This window comes from Salvia miltiorrhiza, unplaced genomic scaffold (genome assembly GCF_028751815.1).
Source record: "Salvia miltiorrhiza cultivar Shanhuang (shh) unplaced genomic scaffold, IMPLAD_Smil_shh original_scaffold_233, whole genome shotgun sequence".
NCBI lineage: Eukaryota > Viridiplantae > Streptophyta > Magnoliopsida > Lamiales > Lamiaceae > Salvia > Salvia miltiorrhiza.
The window spans coordinates 257926-280488 of NW_026651507.1; the positions used below are offsets into that span (position 1 = coordinate 257926).

At 33.3% G+C, this 22563-nt stretch overlaps 3 protein-coding genes across 4 annotated transcripts; 1 reads left to right on the top strand and 2 right to left on the bottom strand.

Annotated features, from left to right (window-relative positions):
* Positions 1 to 11963: 11963 nt before the first annotated feature.
* LOC131003601 (pentatricopeptide repeat-containing protein At1g80880, mitochondrial-like) lies at positions 11964 to 12820 on the bottom strand. The gene is given in 4 exon segments (XM_057930131.1): positions 11964 to 12089; positions 12092 to 12478; positions 12480 to 12606; positions 12783 to 12820. Coding segments are annotated over 4 exon segments (678 nt in total).
* A 5165-nt stretch (positions 12821 to 17985) lies between these two features.
* Positions 17986 to 19838, top strand: LOC131003614 (uncharacterized protein At2g29880-like). 2 transcript variants are annotated; one of them, XM_057930148.1, is made up of 3 exons: positions 17986 to 18297; positions 18640 to 18995; positions 19081 to 19838. In XM_057930148.1, the coding sequence occupies exons 1-3, from the start codon at positions 18279 to 18281 to the stop codon at positions 19690 to 19692; spliced, it is 987 nt and encodes a 328-aa protein (XP_057786131.1). In that variant the 5' UTR covers positions 17986 to 18278; the 3' UTR covers positions 19693 to 19838. The 2 variants fall into 2 exon arrangements, with proteins under 2 accessions (XP_057786131.1, XP_057786132.1); XM_057930149.1 differs by having other exon boundaries at positions 17988 to 18297; positions 18643 to 18995.
* A 474-nt stretch (positions 19839 to 20312) lies between these two features.
* On the bottom strand, positions 20313 to 22563 carry LOC131003615 (uncharacterized). The gene is made up of 5 exons (XM_057930150.1): positions 22408 to 22563; positions 22067 to 22154; positions 21266 to 21807; positions 20938 to 21163; positions 20313 to 20833 (listed from the first exon to the last, which is right to left on the bottom strand). The coding sequence occupies exons 3-5, from the start codon at positions 21788 to 21790 to the stop codon at positions 20376 to 20378; spliced, it is 1209 nt and encodes a 402-aa protein (XP_057786133.1). The 5' UTR covers positions 21791 to 21807; positions 22067 to 22154; positions 22408 to 22563; the 3' UTR covers positions 20313 to 20375.

Here is a 22563-nt window from a genome sequence, read left to right on the forward strand (position 1 = left end):
ACATTACACCATCTATAATGGGCCTTTCAAATAATATAGAGGGAAAATTCGTCTCCAGTCATAAGTTAAATTTGATTTCATAAATTCTTTTTTAACCTTTTTGACTTTTTATATCAAATCCGAGATTTTGATTTTACGGATGATTTATTATTATTATATATCTTGATGAATTTGTAAAACTCTAAATTTCACGATGATCTTGAAATTTAATTATGTGCGTGTTTGTGAAGTAAATTGATCATTTTGTCATAATGTAATATAGATTTTTGTAAAAATAATCTATTTAAAATTTAAATTAAATTATATTATTATTAAATATTAATATAGAATGTAATTGCATATGATAAAATATATCTCAATCAAACATATCACCTATTATGCTATATCACCATTTCATATCACTTATCAAACTAACATTATATAAACAAAAATAATAAACTTATACTAAAAGAAATAAAAGTTAAATATTTTATCATAAATTGGCATATAGAGAGTTGAGGTGGTCTTGTGTTGCACCATATAATATGATCGATTCGCGATATGAAGCTTTGATTCAAATTATTTATATTATTATGTTGCATCAAATTTTTATCTAGAAAGTTTGTAGCGAGAAACGAATCTAAAATTAATTTACAATTTATTCAACAATAATAGTGACTGGTGAGTGTTGGAAAGTAATAATTTAATCTAGTTTTTGTAGGTCTTGAAATGTAGAAAATAATTGATTCCTAATGCTTATCTTCTTGTTTGGTACGAACCAACTAGGCGCTCTATTAAATGCATCTACTCTTTTTTTTTCAGTTTTTGTTAGGAGGAAAAATCGGGTTCACTACATAAATGTGATCGCAAGATTCGGTCACATAGTAGTCTTCTTTCTTTTTTTCATTTTTATTTTATTTTATTTTAAGAGAGAGAGGATGAATTGCATTCTAGAAGTCAAACTTTTTATTGTTTTCGAAAATAATTTAAATTTTCATCTATTTCTAGAAACTCCAAATTATATAAAAAAAAAATGGGTAATTACCTGTAAATCCATAACGTTTTCCGTAATTGATTTTTGTTCCAAATCTAAAAAATTGACTTCTAAATTCATAATGTTTTATTTTCGTCTCAAATTAATCCGGTGATCGGTCAATTGTCTGCGTGGACGTCGGAAATGACACAGTGACATCAGAAATTACTCAGTGGCGTAGGAAATGACATTTGATTTTTTTTTTTTTGACATGCGGAATTTAAAAAAAATACAAAAATCCCCTCTTCTTCTTCCCACTTCCCCCCACCCGCCGCCTAATAACACTCATGTTTCCATGATTTTCAGTGTTCATATGATGTCAATTTCATAGGGAATTGAGTGTTTGATGATTGTTTTCTACTTAAATTGTTTTATCTTGTGAAATATGATATTTGTTCGTACTTTGGTGATTTTTACAAAAATATGGAGTCTGAATTTGGACAAATGGTCTGAATGAAAGTTGTAGATCATCGCGATACGAGTTCGTAGGAGCAAACGGTTCGCAAATCCGAGTTCGAATGAGGACGATATGGCCGAAACAAGAAAGTCGCGCGCAACAGTGAATAGTATCTGACGGGAATTTCCGAATTTTTTGGATTTTGGGATTTTATCAGTATTTTCGAGTTCTGTACGGTATTTATCCCATGTGCATATATATAGATTTTTTTCCTGACCTATTAGACACCTCTTTTCACCTCTTTTCATATTTTCTTTCTTTTAGAGTTAGAATTTTATTGGATTCATAGATTAAGATTTCTTTTCCTGCAAGATTCACGATTCAAGATTCAAGATTCCAACTGTTCATCCAGAATTCTTTTCGAGTTTTATCTATTTTATTTATTTCAATTGCTTCTTTTTAATTATGCTTTTAATTTATTTACTGATGTCTGGCTAGTTCTTTATCTGTTTCTAGGGTTTGTAAATAGTTAATTAGATTTATGTGATTGATTTATTGATGCCTTTTTGCCTTTCAGTTTTTGATTCATAATCCTGATGCTTGATTTCTTGTGGATGATATGGCCAATAATTTGCATGTGTAGCTATTTGTTGTGAGACTTATCAGAGATAACTGTTTAGCGGATTCGGGAATGCATGATATGATTTTAACCTTGAGACCTAATGGAGATAGGTGGATCATAGGGAGCTATTCTTATGTGCTTTTGGGAATTAGTAGATTTTCTTGAGACCTAAAGGAGATAGAGAATTTATTAATCTACTGTCATATGCTGCTCTAGCGAAAGTGTTTCATTATCTATGTGATCTCTCATCATAACTGGATTAAACTGGTAATTAGGATTAATAGGTTGATTATGTGAATTTGATTAGTGAATTTACATCCCTAGGATCAGTATGTTATTTATGTGTTTTATTTCTTTTTATTTATTTATTTTATTTGAGTCTGATATTTTTATTTCTCACCTCTTATTTGTGTTTTCTGCCTGAATATTGGTAGAGAATTATTATGATTACTTAGAGTATTTCGCTTAACAATCTCTGTGAATACGATACTCGATTGCTATATATGCTCCAATTGTATTGTGTTAGTTGTAGTATTTTGTTGCTAAAAAATTAGTGATCACCGCCGTCGCCCCTTACCGCCACCACCACCAGCGCCTGCTGCTGCCCGGCCAAGGACAGAGAGTGGGACAGAAGAGAGGCCGACTGTTAGTGTAGAGGCGATCAGGGTGGTCTCATTCCGTTGTCTGATTTAGGAATCGAGGGAGGAAAAAGGGCGACAGAAGGCGACAACAATGATTTTTCGCTGTTGCTTAAGATCGGGGAGACTTTGGGCTAGGGTTCAGGCGGTGGCGTCCTCACCATCGTCGCTCTAAGTCAGAAATCGGAGGGGCATTTAAGGGAGGCGGCGCCGTCGTCTGAAATCCGGACGGCAGCGATTTAAACTGAGCAGAGAGTGTGGGAGAGAGACAGATCGAGGGAGATGAGGAAAGAGACCGCGATGGCGACCGATGGTCGTTCTCGCCGGAGAGGGAGAAGGTGAGTGTCAGTGCGTGGTCTATGTGTACTGTTTCTGTGTGAGTGTTAGCCGGAGAATAGGAAGACATGAGAGGTTGCGGGGTAAGAGGGAGGCGATGGTGGCGGCAGGGTGGGGAAAGGGGAAATTAGGATTTGGGAGTGGGGGAGGTTGGGGAAGATGATGATGTGGATTTAAAAAAAAAAAATTCCACATATGTACCAATGTATCAATTTCGGCTGCCACCATGTCATTTCCAGCGCCGGCATAAGAAAATACTGGTCACCGGACTAATTTGAAAGGAAAATGAAACATTATGGATTTAGAAGTCAATTTTCAGATCTGAAACAAAAACCAATTTCAGGAAAATGTTATGAATTTACAAGCAATTACTCCTAAAAAAAATTAGTTTGGCTCGCGATCAAAAATCTTGGATTGGAAAGTTGAAGTAGTACTTTAAATTACAAGCGTGTAACCATTCGAAATTCGATGGGTATCATTTTAAGTTTGAAAGATCAAAATTGATTTTTGTGTATCAGCTTATTTGGATCGAACTTGAGAGGCCACAACTCAATCATGAGCATTTTATGGAGATTGAAAAATCATACATGACTTCAAGTAAAAATAAAAATAAAAAATCATACATGACTTGTGAGTATCATATCGTTTGGAGTTTAAAAGACAACATCATCATCTCGTTTTAAGGCTGGAGCTTGCCAAACCACCTATAAATTATGAACATTATCTCGTTTGAAACTTGAAATATCATAATTGGATTATTAGCATCATCGCTTATGGAGCTTGGGATAAAAACATCAAATGTGATATTATATTAAACCATTATTCCAATCGCCAACTCTCTAACATACATAACTTTAACAACGTAATTAATAATCCTTCCAACCCATTAAAAATGGCTTGTATTATATTTTGAGTTGTCCCGCTATAAGTAGACAGTTCCATAAATGACAAAAATTAATCATTGAAAAAGTGTAGGTCATACCAGTTTTAACTAATTTACACACTCTCCACAAGTTGTGGGCTCAAAAGTTTTGTGCCACATATAGTGGGATAAAGAAAGTAATAATTAGATATGATGGATGAATGATATGTCACATTGTTGTTAATCATATTATCTGGACCTTGTAAATATCATAATTGGCTGGCATCATATCTTGTCTGCAGCTTAAATCATATTTAACTTTTGTATATAATCGCATTTGGAGCTTAAAATGTCATAATTTAGATATGAGCATCGTATAGAGATTGAAATACCATATGTAACTTGTGATAATCATCTCATCTGGTGTTTAAAAGACCATAACTGAGTTTTGAGAAATCATCTCGTTTAGAAGCTGGAGCTTCACAAACCACCTATAACTTCTAAACATCATCTCTCTGGAATTTGAAAGACCATAACTGAATTATGAGCATTATCACTTTTGGAGCTTGAGACAACAATATCAAATGTGAAATTATATTAAATCATAATTTTAATCGTTAGCTCTCTCTAGCAAACAAAACTCTTAACTATTTAATTAGTAATATTTAGAATTTCAATTATAGTCTAGTAGTAATATTATAATTTGAGCTTAGTAATTCACGATAATTAGAATTCAGTAATTAATATTTTAAATTTTGGTTAAAAATAATTTAAAAATGACTATTAATCTACAACAAAGAAAAAAACACATAAAAGTGCATATGAAAAAAAATGTTTTGTTTGACGGTATTAAAGAATTAAAACACACACACACACACACATATATATATATATATATATATATATATATAGAAACAATGGTGTCAAATGGCCATATTGAACATGCAAACACAATATTTGGCCACTAATTGAAAAAACACAAATTATGGCCATTAATTAGGCAATATGCCTAATATACCCCTAATTGGGCGGACTGGGTAGGGTCAGGAGCGCGGGTCGCGTGCCGGGTAGGATCAGGCACGCGGGTCGGGTTAGGCACTTATGGCACTATTAGTGCCATAAGTGCCAACGAATTTTTTTTTACTCCCCCTGCCATGTCTACCCCCCAGACCCCCGACCCCACCCACCCCCAAGCCTTGTCTACCCCCCAGACACCCCACCCACCCCTCCCTCACCACCCACCCCCAAGCCAAATATTTTTTTTTACTTCCCCTGCCTTGTCTACCCCCCAAACCCCCAACCCCACCCCCCCACCACCCACCCCCAAGCCAATTTTTTTTTTTTTTACTCCCACTGCCCTGGCTACCCCCCGACCCTACCCCCCACCCACCCCCAAGCCAAAAGAAACTTTTTAAACACTTCCCCTAGGGTTTAGATATTCCATTTAGGGTTTAGATGTTCCATTTAGGGTTTAGATTATCCATTTAGGGTTTAAATGTTCCATTTAGGGTTTAGATGATGCTGTTGTTTCTATATTTGTTCTGCATGTTTGGCACTTATGGCACTATTAGTGCCATAAGTGCTAAAAAGACCATTTTACTTTATTTTATTTTGAATTTTCGTTGGCACTTATGGCACTATTAGTGCCATAAAATAAAATAACAAAAGTAAAATTTGATTTATTTTTATTTAGGGGGAGTAAATTTTTTTTTTTGGCTTGGGGGTGGGGTGGGTGGGGTCGGGGGTCTGGGGGGGTAGACATGGCAGGGGGAGTAAAAAAAAAATTTCGTTGGCACTTATGGCACTTGTAGTGCCATAAGTGCCAAGCTTGGCGCTTATGGCACTAATAGTGCCATAAGTGTCTAACCCGACCCGCGTGCCTGATCCTACCCGGCACGCGACCCGCGCTCCTGACCCTACCCAGTCCGCCCAATTAAGGGCAAAAACGTCCCAAAGCTATAAAAATGGCCAAAATTTATGTTTTTTCAATGAGTGGCCATAATTTGTGTTTTATGATTCATTTTGGCTATTCCAAAATTTTACTCATATATATATATATAGTATATATATTTATTGCGTATAATTTATATAAATGTATATTGTATAAAAATATAAGATCTATATAGTATATAATATCTTACAATTTATAAAAGTCAAAGAGTGAATTCTTATTTATATTCATTATTAAGTTATTAATTATTATCAATTTATCATATAGTATTTATTATTTTTTCTCATTATTTGTAATAACAAATTAAGATTAAAAAAATAAAAACCACTGGACAAGTTCCGCCCGATGTCGCGGAGGGGTTGGTTTGGACTACAAAAATTTAAGCCCCCCTGATGCGACCTGATAAGATGTTCAAGCCGGCTAGGCTGGATTGTATCAGCCCACTCATTTAGTATAAATTTGATATGTGAACCTATTTATTTGAAATGCAACTAAGTATTCTTTTATTTGGTTTTTTAAATTGTGAAATTTAATACAAGATCAATGTTAGAATGAGGATTTAGTTTATAATTAAAACATATATAAATAAAAAAAATACAAAAATGATTATCAAATAAAAATATATGAAACAAAATTCTCAAAAAAATAAAATATAGGAAACAAAATTCTAAAAAAAAAAAAACAGAAAGCGAAAAAAAAATCGTATGTCCAACATTAATTGGAAATTTTGATGAAATTTCTAAACATTTAAAATTCCTATGGTACAAAAATGAAAAATGTTATCTATTCTATCTCAAATTTGAGATGATTCTTTGCTATTTGATTATCGTGTTCTATATATATATATATATATATATATATATATTAATAAATATTTTAATAATATTGTCTAGACATTTGTTGATAAAGTGCATCATATTTTTTAATTAAAAATTTTAATTTATACTTTGATAAAATAATTTACCACATAAATATAATGTTTTATTTTTTATTTTTATCAAAATATATAGAAGAAAAGATAAATAAATTGGGTAAGAGAAAGATGGAGGAGATAGAAAAATAATCACCTTAAAATTTTAAATTGTACTCCCTTCGTCCCACTCCTATAGGCTCGTTGTTTTTTTTTTTTTTTTTTGGAGAACGCTCCACTAGAATAGCCTCGTTTTCTATTTTGAGTAAAAAAAAATGTACTTAATTGGTGTGGACCACATCACTTTCCTCCTAATTTTTTTTTAATTTCTGTGTCAAAAAAAAAATGAGTCTATTAGAGTGGGACAAATGGAGTAATCTTATTTGTTTCAAATTTATATTTAATGATTTTTACATCAAATTAAAGATTGTTTCTCCTCCAACCAATAGGTCAGAGGTTCGAGTCACCTAGGGGTTAGAATGTGAATGAGTTTTTTTATTTTTTTGGTTGTAACAAATTTTAAAAAAAAAGATTATAACAAAATCTTTAATTTAAGATACATATCAAATATATTTCTATAAATCAAATTTAAATATTTTAAGGAAATAATTAAATTATGAAAAAAAAAAGAATAGAAGATAGAGAAATTTTACATAAGAGTAGAAGCGAGAAAAGAGGGAGGGAGAGAAAATGTGAAAAAACAAATAGTAGGAGAAAGAAATTTTGACTGGGATGGAGCTGGTTATTTATTTATCATATATATGATCAGTGTGAGAAAATTCAAATCATATAAGTTTATATATTTATCTGTATATAGACGTGCATTATAGAGCATAAATGTTGTCACAAGACTCACAAGTCACAACTAAAAGATTCACCTATTTATAGGTTTAGAATATAATTGAATCACAATCACATCTTCTTTATTACTATCACCTAGCCACATGCATGGCTACATCCCTAATCCCTTTAGCAAATTGTTTTCGTTTTTTCGAGTAACTTTAGCAAATTGTTTTCAATAGGAAAAAATAATGGAAGCAAACGTCTATATTAAGTAATTGGATACATATCAAGATCAAACCCTCACAAAGCCTCTTACATAATTGAAACAATCATGGTATTGTTTTCACGCCAATTGAGTTAATAACATAAATAATTAATGAATCAAAGTTTATATTGTAGGTGGTGTGTTATTTCAAAATATGCAATTTCGTTTATATACTATTCCATTCGTCCCATTTTTTCTAATAGGATGTCTCATTATAATTGTCTCATTCATTTCTTGGCAACATATTCTCTCTATACCTAATATTTAAATAATTTTCATCAACACACTTTATCTACAAATTAAATACTCGTACCCAAAAATAATGGGACATTTGTAATGACATGGAGGGAATAATAATAATAATAATAATAATAATAATAATAATAATAATAATAATAATAATGTTTATTCTCGACGTATACTTGGATCTATTTGCAAGGGAGAAGTTAATTTTGGAAAAATGTTGTGAAATTTCGTGATACTTGGTTGGTCTAATGTGTTAGGACCAATAAATTCATGAGCCCCACTAGTTGACATTGACTTAGAACTTATGATGGTGGATAGTTAATTTACTTTGCGAAGTAATATATATTGCATAAATGACGCAGATATTGAGAGATGTCAACTATCAAATTGCCTAATTTTCTTGGACCTATTAGCTATTAGTAAGTATTGAACCATGTAGAACCAGCGTGGCTATTAAATGACATAGGTAGTGCTAAATGGCCATAATTATGGCAGCCATAATGGCTCAAATTAGTCATTTTATATTTGTTATAATTATATGTGAACTAATTAATTTATTGTTTTACAATATTACCCTTACATTTATTTCTTGCCTTAATTAATTAAAAATTGTTTCCTTATATATAGTGAACTAATTAGTCCACATCAAAAGGGACAATATATACCACATGAGTAATTACTAGGGCCGTAAACAACCCAAACCGCTCGCGAACTATTCGGAGCTCGGCTCGAAAAAACCTCGTTCAAGTTCGTTTAGAGAAGCTCGTAAAATAAATAAACCAAACTTGAGCTTAGTAGTATTCGGCTCGTTAGCTCGTGAACATGTTCGTCAAGTGATTCAGCTTGAAAAATATAAATTATTAGTAGACATAACTTATATTTATCCACTAAAATTAATAATAATTGTATTAAATCTCTAATTAATTTTGTTTGTTATAAGAAAATACTAATTAATATATTTATTATTTTAAATAAATAATTTATTTTTAAAATAAAATAATCAATATTTTGAATATAAATATAAATTTAGAAAGTTCGTATAGGCTCGATTAGGCTCGTGAGCCGCAAAGTATTCGGTAAGTAAAGTTCGGGATTCGATTCGATACATAATAAACCAAATTTGAGCACACCACTATTCGGTTCGACTCGATTCGATTATACCCCTAGTAATTACCACGCCATGAGCAGCAACCCCCTCCCACTCCCCCCATACTTACATTCACTGTATTATGAATTATGGTAATTTTTAACATGATAATTGACTGGTGCAACAGTTCTGAAGCATTTAATTTAATGACAAATTGTTCTTGTAATAAACCAAGTCAACTTTCGGCACTTTTACATATTACAAACTATTTATAAAAAAGTTAATGACGTATAAATTAATCATCTTTCAATAAAATTCTCATTTTACGCTTTAATTTTAAATATATATATATATATATATATATATATTTTACGTACTCGTCTATTTTTTGAATAATGATATATCATAAATATACTCGCTTGGCATAAATACGATCGCAGAGAAAAATAAAATCAATGTCTTATTGTATAGTTGGATGGAAGCGATGTCATTCCAGACACAAAGTTCGGCCGAAAAATAATTGAGTATGCAAAATAAGAAAAAGAATTAATAATTAAAATAATTTTAATGCATTTCAAAAGAATATTTATTTTTTCGTAAGTATTGTATGAGTGAAACATTATTACAACTGAAAATTTACTAAACGACAATCCTAGTATGATTCATTAGTACAGAAAGACGACTATACTATCATATCATATACATTTATTTGTTTATGGTATTTTCAAAACAAGAAAATGAGAAAATACATAAGAAAATGTCATCTAAATTTTTTTATTGATTATAGTTGATTATGAGACCAATATCCTTCATAGTTGAGTTTTGTTAGCACTAGTACGTCCGTTAGTGCGATGCACGAATTATGCTATATTTTATTATTTATAAAATTTAAAATTATGTAAAATATTAAATATTAGTATGATTTATGAGTTAGATTAATATATTTAAAACATTTTTGATAATTGATTTTTTGATATTTTTGTGTAATCTTTATACATTATAGAATATGTATGTATAATAGAATATTACGCATAATCATGGCATAAAGATAATCTATACTATATTAAAAAGGGAGTTTCCAATTTGAAATCAATTTCAAATTGATTTCAATGGCGATTTTGTGATTTCTTCCAAAGATAAGGTCTTATTATATATACACAAAAAGTAGTTTAAACTTAAATTACAAATTACAAATCCCACATGAAAAAAATGGAGTATGCACTAACAACTGCTTTTACGTGCAAATGTGTTGAGAAACTGCAATTGAATTTAAGAAGAAAAAAAAATACTAGCAAATAGATTTGTGCAGCAAACTAATAGATTTTAAATTTATTTTCTTTAGTCCAAATTAAATTAAAAAAAAAAGCTAAAATTTATATTTGAAATCGATTTTAAAACTGAGTGAATTGTTTTTAGTCATAATATAATTTAAGGTTTATTTGTAAACTATATTTTTCCTTTTATTTCCCTTTTCTTTATCTTTTATTTCGTTTATTTTATTTCATTCTAAAATTGTGAAATTTGACTACTTATAAAATATTTAACATGAATATCAAATTAAAGGTCATGATAAGAGCTTTAATTTGATATATTTTAAATAAATATTTAATTTAAAATATAAAAATTATATGTATTTAAAGATTAAATTTTAAAAATTCTTTCTCCGCACTCATCTTTTTTTTCGAATAAATTTTCAATTATTTTTATTTTTATTTTTACTTTGTTACTTATTTTTTTGCCTTTTCATAATATCAATTTTTACTATTGTGAATCTTTCTTTATTTTTTATTTTTATCTTTTTCATAATATCAAATTTTATAATTGTAATATTCAATTGAAATATATTTAGTTAAAATTAATTTTTATTATATTTATGAGTATGATAATTGAATTAGTATTAATTTTTATATAAATATAAAAAATAAAAAATATTTTTCCGTGCATTTGCACGGGATGCAAATGCTAGTTAAATAGATAATTCATAATTTGATAATCTAACTACCAAATTAATCACTACAGTTTTGGTCTTACTTTCCTTTTTAATAGCTTTGCTAAGTTAGGAAATGGAATCACACATTTATAGATATAGTTGACCTTCATATCCTATCTCAAAATTAATGAAAGGGCATTGTTGTCACCTATTATTTTCAGAAATTTTAAGGGGTATTATGGCAGTCATAATTATGGCTCCATATAATTTCCCATAAATATTATAGTTTATTATACTTTTTACTTCGATAAAACACCTTTTTATGCGGGTAATAATCATGTAAATATTTAACATTGGCTCAATATTAATGGGATCTTTAGGGGGTGTATTAGTTCAAGACTTTAATAGATTTCTGTAGACTTTTAAAGTCCGGATGTATTAGTTCAAGACTTTTAAAAGTCTATGAAAATCTAGGTGTATTCGTTCAAGACTTTTAAAAGTCTATAAAAATCTGTGAGTATTCGTTCAAGACTTTTAAAAGTCTATGAAAATCTAGGAGTATTCGTTCAAGACTTTTAAAAGTCTATGAAAATCTGGGTGTATTCGTTAATATATGGACTTTAAAGTTGGAATGACTTTCATTGATTTCGTTGAAAAAATAGGCGTGGACAAATCCGAACACAGACCACGAGAATTCACAAATCCTGCAAAATCCCAGCGCTCGCTGGGTGCCAGCGCCCGCGGCCAAGAAGCTAGCTGCCGCGGGACCCTAGCGCGGTAGCGCCCGTTGTCATTGATCCCAGCGATTGCTGGGTAAGAAACTTGAGATCAATGCTGTCCTCTAATTTCTTTTTAAACAAATATGTTGGACCACTTGATGTTCAATGAAATTTCATTAATTAATTTATTTATTTTTTTCTTCTATCACAATCTCATTTTCAAACTTGCTAACACGCTTCTTGCTTCTTCAAACTTTGCAGTTTCACAGAGAGGACGTATGATAAGATTATAGGTGGTAGAGTCAGGCACCAGACCCGTTTCTTTCATCCTCTATCTACAAGTTTAAGAGCTTCACTGAGGCAATTGTCACGAGTTAGCACATAAATCAATGAATAATACACCTCCATGCCTGGGACCCAAGTCACCCAACCCCTTCTCTTCATCTCATCGTACAACCTCAATGAATCGTATAGATTGCATACTCTGGAATTGCCTGAGAACATGTGTATATATGAAGTCCCATTTGGCTCAATACAGCTCTTGGCTTCGTATATGTCAACGGTTATATTACACCATCCATTGAGAATTATGTTGAAGCTCTCTGTTTCCAGAGGGAAGAACTTCTTGTTCAGAAACATGAATTCTTCAGCCTCTTCAAAGTTTCCGTGCGTACAAAGAATATTAAGGAACATCAAGTATGTTTTCTGTTCAAGAGAAAAAACTAAACTTTTGCATAAAGTCGAATGTCTCTATGGCCTTACCGGGCTGATTGGCAGCTGCATACCTATTAATTAACAAAAACAAGACAATAGAAACCAACGTAAGAAGTAACAGAAATTTGAGAACGCTTAATTGGCATACACTTCAATTTATAGAAAGTGTCGATTTCCTCCAACTGATATCAATTTGTTTCCAGTTAGCAATATGATTTTTTTTTAACTATTTATTTTCTTTTAGTTTCATACGTGCCTTTTCCATTCTTCCTACATTACATATTCTTTATGAAGAATTTCTTGCCATCACCACATCACCAAGCTTATTGTATATTGTTCCCATACCATGATTTTGCACTGCCTCTATTGGAGACTTTGGAGTTCCATCTCTCTCGTGCATATACTCTTATGTGGAGTTTATCGTGCAAATATATATATATATATACCACAAGCCAGCGGCCGCTGGACTCTAGCGGTTGTTGGGTCTCCAGCGCTCGCTGGGTATCGAACGCTCATGGGCCCCTAATGGCCGCTGGAAGTGGGTCTAGCGCTCGTTCAATTCCTGCGCTCGCTGGGTTTGTGGATTCCAAGTCCGAAAATATCACGCCAAAATCTTGCTAATTCATTAAAAATCTGACCAAGAATTCATTCAAAATTATGAAGAATCCGCGAAGAATTCTATAGACTTTTAAAATCCACGGACTTTTAAAATTTACATAAATCTTGAACTAATACACCCCCCTTAGTGTCCAATATAATTATATAAATATTCTTTAATCTTAGAGCATCAACAGTGGAGATGACCTGATAGCTGACCATATAGAGAGGGGACCATATTGGGTCAGTGAGCTTGCAGTGGAATGACATAATAGCTGACCTGATTTTTTTAGTTTTGATTATTGAATTTTTTATTTATTTTTAATTGCAGAAATTCAAATAACACAACTTACTTCAAATTTAAATTGCATTAATTTAAAAATCTTAAAAATTACATAAAAAAAGTTATTGTGTGTGTGAATCAAAAAAATGAGTGGTATTTATAAATAGAAATTAAAGCTAAATTATAGCCCTAAAAATAAAAGCCCAAAGCTAAATAAAAGCCCTAAAAATAAAAACCTAAAACTAAAACTAAATAAAGCTGTTGCGCTTCATCTTCTTCGTCACTTCTTCCGCCAATTTCCAGGTATGCTATGTTTTTCCCTTTTTAAAAATAAAAATAAAAATTATATGCGTGTAAACACACGCTCGGACGTTAAAGGATCAGGCCTCACTCGATAGATCGGGGCAGCCTCGTGTCGCCTTGCGCTGCAGTGGGCGACCCGATCTCGAGTTCCCCCTATTGGGTCGCCACTGCGGATGCTCTTATATTTTGGTTTTGTCAGTGCATATTAATTTTCGTTTGCAACGATGCATCTTCTCAGGAGTGTAAATAAATACTACTAATATATTGTAAATAAGACGAATGTTATTTTATATAATATTTTACGTGAGACTCAACGTGGTCCTTAATTCAAAATTTATAATTAAATTATCTCAAAAAAAATTATAATTAAACAGTGCCAGTTTCATTAATATTTTTAAAATAGTTATAAATAATTTTTTAAATTAAAAACTATAAAATATATATTGATTTAATATATGAGCACAATTAAATAATATTATTAATAAATTTTTGTTACAATCAATTTTTTTTTTAAAAAATTTGTTACACTAAAATAAAGGAAAAACACACTCACACTCTATCTTTCTAGGTGACTTGAACTTCCGACCTATTGATTGTTGGAGAACCGTCTTACCAACAGACCGCGCTTCATCGTCACAATCATATATATATATATATATATAATATGTATGGTGTATTGCACAAAAAGTAAATATAAAATTACAAATAATACCAAACTCGTGCCACATAAAAATGAATCAAGTTACTAACTAATTAGTCTTGTGGTTGAGGCGGACGTCAATATACGTTGGAAAATTTTGTACGGGCCAATACACATGCAATCGATGACTATCCTCAACTGTTTGATGAAGAAGAAGCAACGAATGTTATGGGCCAACACAATGAAAATAATAGACGAAATGGGCAAAAATGTTTTGGCCCATATCAATAGCCTTCCTAGTGTTTCTCAATTCTCACAAATGTCTCAAATATTAATTGTGTTAGTCGTGACACCCTCTCCACTATTTAACCCAAAATAAATGTAATGGGTTCCTATCACTACCCATTACCATCAAATCATGCTCATTCAACGCACTAGTCGTATACATATAACTTGAATATCGGATAGTAATACATAATTATTGGTTCATGAATTTAAATCAAAAGGTGAGAGAATATTCGTCAATTTGTGCCATGAAATGATGCAAAATACATCATTCAACTCAAATGTGTAAGAAATGTGTTAGAAAAGTACAAACATAATTGAGTCCTTAAGGATAATATAGTCTATTTAGGTAGATTCTACACATTTCTAGAAAAGTGAGTATCTTTCACATATAAGTTATAGACGTTAGTGTTTTAAATTCCAAATAAAAATAAAATACCATAGGCTCTAATTTATCATAAAATGAAGGACTAAAGCGAGAATTTAAGTACTTCATAGGTCAAAGCGTAATAAAGTAAGTTATGTGGGGTAATGGAACCCGCGACAACCATTTTAATTTAATGGAAACTGGGATAATCACTATGGTAAATGTTCCACTGGGTGACAAAATTATTGTTGTGATGAGCAAATTTTTTATATATATTTTTTTAATGATAGAGAAATAATATTACAGCAGACGTATCAACAATATTTTGAAACTGGCATATAAAGATGGGACAGAACTAACTTGTGGCTTCTTTTCCTCACACAGTTATGAAACCTCAACATATGTTTGCATGTGGATAATAGTTACTGCAATCTACTGTATTAGAATGTCATCATCTTCACTCAGTCGCTTATATATTTTCTGCATCTAATATCCTTAACATGCACTCTTTTCTTGTCATCTTTAGGCCCATTTACAATTGAGGATGAGTGTTGTTTTAAACTATTACGTATACATCATACTTTTCTTACCGAGAATCACTTAACCAAAAATAAAACTAAATTATCCAATACTTTGCTTCCATTTTCTGACTATTGGTATGCCGTATGCAGAAATGAATGTTGATTCTATCCAACATATGTTTTTTCCCATAATGTGTTGTAACGCCCCAATTTACAAAATAATACAAATAATGAAAAATATTAGAAAATGAATTTATTTTGGACCAAGAGAATTTGCATAGGACGTACTACTCCGCAAATTAATTAGTCGTAAGGATCATAAGTTTAGCTTCAGAACTCTTATAATAATTGAGGAAAACATTCACACAAAATGGTGGCATACAAAAAAAAAGAGCTTTTAGTGGCAACAATACAAATGACGATCGTATTTATCTCACTACAAATAGCTTTTCAGTGACAAAAAAATCGTTTTCAAAAAAATAAGATAATGGCTAGCTAGTTCTTAAGCGGAAGACGATTATGAAAGTAGAACATTATCCTCAACTCCGCCCCGTCATCACTAACTACTTAACCTGAAAATATTTTGAAAATGGTTGGGCTGGGTACTAGTATATTAAGTGGGGTAAAATTAACATACTAATTAAAACAACTTTAAACATTTTAAAATGCAGCCCAATTAATTAATAGGAAGGCCAAGATTTTAAATTAAAATGGGCCCATAAAATTAACTCATTTTTCATTATTAAAGACCAATTAAAATGAACCCATAAAACTAATAAGCAACCCACAAATATCTCAACACATGTTTGGTTGAGCTAAATGAGGATAGAGCTTTTCACTTTCACCCTAGATGCAAAAGATTAAGTTTGGTGCATGTATATTTTGCCGATGACTTACTTTTGTTTACTAGAGATGATCAAAATTCAGTCAGAAAGTTATTACATGCATTCTCTAAATTCTCATAAGTATTTGGTCTGCAAGCCAATGGGAATAAAAGCTCCATTTATTTTGGAGGAGTTAGAAAAGAAGTTCAACAAGAAATCATAGAGAAAATTGGAATGACAAGAAGTTCAGTAATTAACTAGTTCTATTTCTCTCCAATTCTTTTTTTTTTTTTTTTTTTTTTATCAGTTGCTTGCCATGTGAACACCTCTTTAATCGTAGATGCATTATGGATAAGATCTCGCGTCAAAGAAGTGCTTGACATGCGGGCATCATGTAAATTGTTTATGTAAGACTTTGCATGATGTCGCACCGATAACCAAACAGATGTCCGCATGACAAGCATGAAGCAACTATACGATTTACATGATGAGGAAATGTTAATAAAATTGAAGTGATGGACACCATCAACTATGGACATCATGTAAATCGCATAGATGCTTGCCATGCAAACATCTGTTTGATTATCGGTGCGATATCATGTAAAGTCTTACATAGACGATTTACATGATGTCCGCATGGCAAACATTTCTTTGACGCAAGATCTTATCCATAATACATCTACGACTAAAGAGGTGTTCACATGGTAAGCAATTGATATAAAAAAAATATTGAAGATAAATAGAACTGGATGCATTTAATGGAACTACTAATACTTGTGTATGTGTTATTACCATAGTTGGTGGTGTCCATTGCTATGGCGTTCAGAGTTCCATATGAAACATTGAAAACCTCAATTGTTGCAACCAAGGTAGAGGCAATTTTCTCTATTAAATAAAAAGTTTTATTAAAATTAAAAGAGTAAATATCATGAAAACCCCTTACATATATCCACTTTATCAAAAATACCCTGAAACTTTCAAAATATTCTATTAACCCTCAAACTATCAGGTTTTTATCAAATATATCCCACATCTATTTTTCGGTTACCAAAAACATGATGTGACTCGCCGGATACCACAATGTAATTTATATCCTATTTTTTTTAAAAATGCAATGACAAAAACGACGTCGTTTTGTACCATATCATTTTAAAAAATCCACTCTAAAATTTAAAATTCACTCCTATCGTGTTTGAAATTCACGCTAATAACCTAGAATTAAGGATAAATACGATTGAATATGATACGAAACGAAGTCGTTTTTTCCATGTCATTTAAAAAAAATAGAATATAAATTACATTGTGGCATCCGACGAGCCACATCACGTTTTTGGTAACCGAAAAATAGATGCGGGATATATTTGATAAAAATCTGATAATTTGAGGGTTTAGAAAATATTTTAAAAGTTTCAGGGTATTTTTGATAAAGTGAGTATAATTTAGAGGTTTTCACGATATTTATTCAAATTAAAATGTTAAAAGCACTGTTTCGACGTGGCAACAACTTAAGGGCGTGTTTTGTAGGAACGGAAATTTTGTACAATATAGTTAGTGATGGGCCACACTTCACTGGCCCACTCATGATAATTAACATGGGCCATGCGTTTTGTAGGAGCCGAAAATAGGAAGGATTAATTGGGTTCAGCGTTTTGTAGCCTACTGTTTACTTATTATACCCATTCAAATTTACCATCTTGTCCCTGGTTTAACTTGGCAAAATACTAGCGTACCCTTCTATTTTTTTCGCAGATATAGTGGCGGGAATATACCTATGGCATCCCAAATTGGAGGGATTTTCAGCAATAATCAGTAGATAGCAAAGCAATTTTTTTTCCTTCTCTTGAAATCTGCCGGCGCAACTTTGACGGGAAAAGGAAAGGAAAATCCAATTTTTTTTCCTTCTCTTGAAATCTGCCGGCGCAACTTCGACGGGAAAGGAAAATCACTTCGTGCTACGTTCAATTTCAAAGCAGATCCGCAACGACCATGAGTGAAACGCAACAAGGTAATGTGGATGATGCCTTTCTATTTTTTTATTTTTTTTGCTCAATTTATAAATTCGATTTAGGAGAAAGCTAGTGAAGCTTTAATTGGTGTCATTGGTAAATTGTTGTCATAGTTTCCATGTCTGAAATGTATAGATGTTTGACAATGAGTGCTCGCTACATGGTTTATATTGCCCATTGTAAAATATTTCATTGGCCACTTTGGTTGTTGGTTGTTGGTTGTTGTCTTGTTTCGTCGTTTGATTCTGGTTTTACAACTGCTTAATGTGCTTCTCACCCCAAATATAGTGGATTCTGATGTAAAATTTTCTATTATTGTGTGCGGCTGTATGATGGTTAAGTAGGCAGCAGCGACATCGGTCGTGTGAGGGCATCGAAGCCCGACAAGACACGCCGAAGCTGGACGCCCCGGGAGGAAGAAATGTTGTTGGCCTCGCTCAAGGAACTCGTTGCTCAAGGTTGGAAGGCCGACAATGGGTTTCGAGCTGGCTATCTTTTGAAACTCGAAGAATCTATGCGCAAAGAATTTGTCGGGACTGACATAAAAGGGATGCCGCATATCAATTCCAAGCTTAGCGCGTGGAAAAAAAGCTATAACTCGCTACTTATGGCCCTCAATGTTAGTGGAGTTGGGTTTAATGCGAAGGGGACGTTCATGTTAGATTGTGACAACGATCAGTGGGAGACGATTGTGAAGGTATAATAGGAAGTATAAAATTTTGGTGTTTCTATTTACAAAACTCAAGTTCTTTTAATAATTGTCATTTTTTGAATCAACGCAGAAGGATTCAAACGCAACCAAGATGCGTTTCAAAAGCTGGCCAATGTTTGAAGATTGGAAAGAAGTATTTGGTAAGGACCGTGCAAATGGCTCAAACGCAGAGGATGTTATGGAGGCAATGCACAAGATGTATGCGGCTGATAGTCTTGGTGAAGTAGGTGGCAATCTTGGACAGCAGACTGGTGATGGTTTACAGCATCATGTCAATGAAGATGGAGAAGCGACCGAAGATGCAGAAGATAGTGTCTGCCAGGGTGAGAAAAAGGTTTCAACTGCAAGAAAGGTGAGTAAAAAACGTAAAACAGGGGAAGGGGAAGAGATGAATGGCGTCTACAAGTGGCTCGGGGAGATTAGTCGTGACACCAAAGAGCGCCTTGACAACCTTGCCACTCGCGTGGGATACGAGTTTGATCTCGGCATGGCGAGGCAGACAGTATACGAGCAATTGGGTTTGATTCCCGGGCTGGACATGAATGACAAGTTTGATATTTGTGAAATTTTAGCGGACAAAGTTCAGCGCCTGGAGATCTTCATTGGGTTGCCTGCCGAAGCGAAGATTCAGTACGTGGCACGTCTTCTTCAAGCTCATCGTAATGAGTCTCGTTTCCCCTGAACTGGCAGCGCTTGGTGTTAGTATTTTGTGTGATCTAGTTGAATCCAAAACTTCTATATAGGATCCAAGATCTATTTTGGCTTGTTTATGTTTGGTTTATGTGTATATATTTTGTGTGATCTAGTTGAATCCAAAACTTCTGTATATATTGACTCTGCTAGTTGGTTGTGATGCCGTAGTGCGGCGGAGCGGTAGTAATCTAGTTCTGGTCTATTTATTTTGTGTTGTCAATGAGTATTTTGGCAAACGAAGGAGGTTATTTATATTATCCATGCATGCTATTTTTAACATAGAAGTTGATTCAAGAAAGTTATTACTACAAGATATAAACCGTGGCTGCCCATTCATCATAATTTTCAAAATAAGGCCTTATATCTATGGCCATGGGATGAACGCCCATCTATTTTTCCCTCAATTCTCATTCATTCCCTACGTGGCGTCGTATAATCTCTCCATTCTATTTTTCCTCGATTCTCATTCATTATTATTTTTTTCTAAACTTTTAATTAAAGACCATATCATAAAATTATTAATCAATTATCACATCTATAAATAATTATATTAATAAGCAAAGAATCTAAAACTTTGATAATAAGCAATACACACATAAAATTACACAGCCTAGATGTCAATCAACAAAGAATCTAAAACGAGTTCCATCTTACAACAACCAAATAATAGTTTTAATTTGCCAAGTATTGCTGCCACATTGAATTTGCAAGCTCATCACGAGCTGCATTCCACATAGGAGAAGGATCTACGCTATCAACAAATTCCCCGTGGTCCGGCTCAAGTTCAGCAGCCTCCGGGAACAATTCATCAAAATGTTGTTCGATGGGGTCATTACCCATCTCTCCGCGAATGAAATTATTCAACACAAAGCACGCCATGATTAATCTGGTCTGAATCTTAATAGGGTAGTAAGAAGCACTACGGAGTATTCCCCATCTCATTTTCATGATGCCGAAGACACGCTCGATTGCATTGCGTGCCTTAGAATGCCTTAGGTTGAATAGTTCTTGTGCGTTTTGTGGTCTCGCTGCCATTGCCCCCCACTCTTTCAAGTGGTATCGAACCCCTTTGTACGGTGCGAGAAATCCATCGCAATTGGCGTACCCATTATCGCACAAATAGTAGTTTCCTATAAGAAAAAATCAAAGATAACCACAGTATAGACATCTTAGTAATAGGAAGCAGACCATAATATGAGATTTCATATTAGGTAATAATAAGCAAAGAAACCACCTTTTGGGACCCGCAGACCATACGGCCTAGTCAATGCATCGCGCAGAATACGGGAATCCGCCGCGGATCCCTCCCAGCCTGGAAGCACATATGCAAACTTGAGGTTGCGGTCGCAGACAGCCAGCGTATTAGTAGATATATGACCCTTGCGTGTCCTGTACCGTGGCTTGTCTTCAGTGGGTACCATCACGTCGATGTACGTACCATCCAAAGCTCCCAAACAACCCTATCAAGCAATCACACAAAAATAAAACCATCATCAGCAGTTGCCACTAGCAAAAATCTAATAGATTACCTCATAACATCCATGAAATAATATTAAGCATACCTTGAACCATTTCCACCGACTATCAACGCATTCTTCCGTGACAGGAGACGGCTTAACGAATAGTAATATGTGAAGTGAGAGCACGGCTTTAAGCACCACGTGAATATACTTTGAGATGGTATATCCCGATCTCCAAAAATCGAAGCGGACGACCCTATTTTTTTTGTGATGCGCGAGTACAGATAAGAACATAGCAACCTGCTCCTCAACAGTCACATACCGGCCGTTGTTTAAACCTCCCAATTGTCGCAACAGTTGACAGAGGCGCCCAAACGTGTTGCGATCCATCCGCAAATTTAAAATACAATCAACATCACTAACGTTAACGAGCCTACCCATGTGTTTTACTTGGTCGGGAATACGTGTCAGTATAGTATAAGGCCCGGGTCCTAAACATCGATTCCTTTTTCGCGCCTTACTTCTATCTATTTGATCAAAAACTGCAATGATTTGCAATAGTTGTTGGTGCATAATTTCCTCCGCCATTGAAAACACGTAAGCATTTATTTGGCGTCGAGAGGGCATAGTTACGTTCAAAATTCCTAATTTGGGGCAAGAGTTCGATGAAATACCGCAATTAGAAAATACAGCAAATTTCAAAAAATGATAAATTATGTAATCCTACAAAACACGCAGAATTCATGGCCTGATAGCATTCAAATACTGCAAATTTTAAAAACAGAAATGGCTTTACATCAACTATCAGTACCTCAATCAATGCCAAGTATAGCAAAATCACACCAGTGAGAAGTTATGTAACCCACAAAAATTAATTATATAACAGTGGTTTGTTCTACTCACAAAAAGTTGTATGCTTGAGGCACGAATTCGACAACTGCGCTGCTATCTTCCTCTTCGAGCTGTAGGGAACAGGGTTCCAACAGTTGCCCTGTTCATGGTGAGCAAATAATAATCAGTCTTGCCGTTCGACGCTATAGTATCCCTAAAAAACATTTATAAGTCGAAGGAAAACATCTAAATTATCCAGCCACAAGTAACCCAACATCACTATGCCGCGATTCCAAACGTTGAAAAAAAAAAAACCCTAGCTCGACATTCATGACATATATCGAGAAATCTGAGTTGCCATAGTCTAATACGAACCAATCGCGTAGGAACCATAATCGAAGCAACACCAATACCTTGCAAATTACTTTTGGTTGGGAAAGAAAATGGCGGCTCTCTCCTGTCTCTCTTCCGTCTGGGTGAAGTGCATAAAAGAGAAGGAAGAGGGAAAGTGAGATTTGCTTATTTTGAACCTTCATTTTGGGGGTATAATTGTAAACTTGTAAAATAAG

Coding starts and splice junctions, on each gene's coding strand:
- LOC131003614 (XM_057930148.1), top strand. Junction 18,996..19,080: donor AGTGGGAGACGATTGTGAAG/GTATAATAGGAA, acceptor GAATCAACGCAG/AAGGATTCAAACGCAACCAA.
- LOC131003615 (XM_057930150.1), bottom strand. CDS start 21,790: ATGCCCTCTCGACGCCAAATAAATGCTTACGTGTTTTCAATGGCGGAG. Junction 21,164..21,265: donor GTCGGTGGAAATGGTTCAAG/GTATGCTTAATA, acceptor ATTGCTTGATAG/GGTTGTTTGGGAGCTTTGGA. Junction 20,834..20,937: donor TGGTCTGCGGGTCCCAAAAG/GTGGTTTCTTTG, acceptor TTTTTCTTATAG/GAAACTACTATTTGTGCGAT.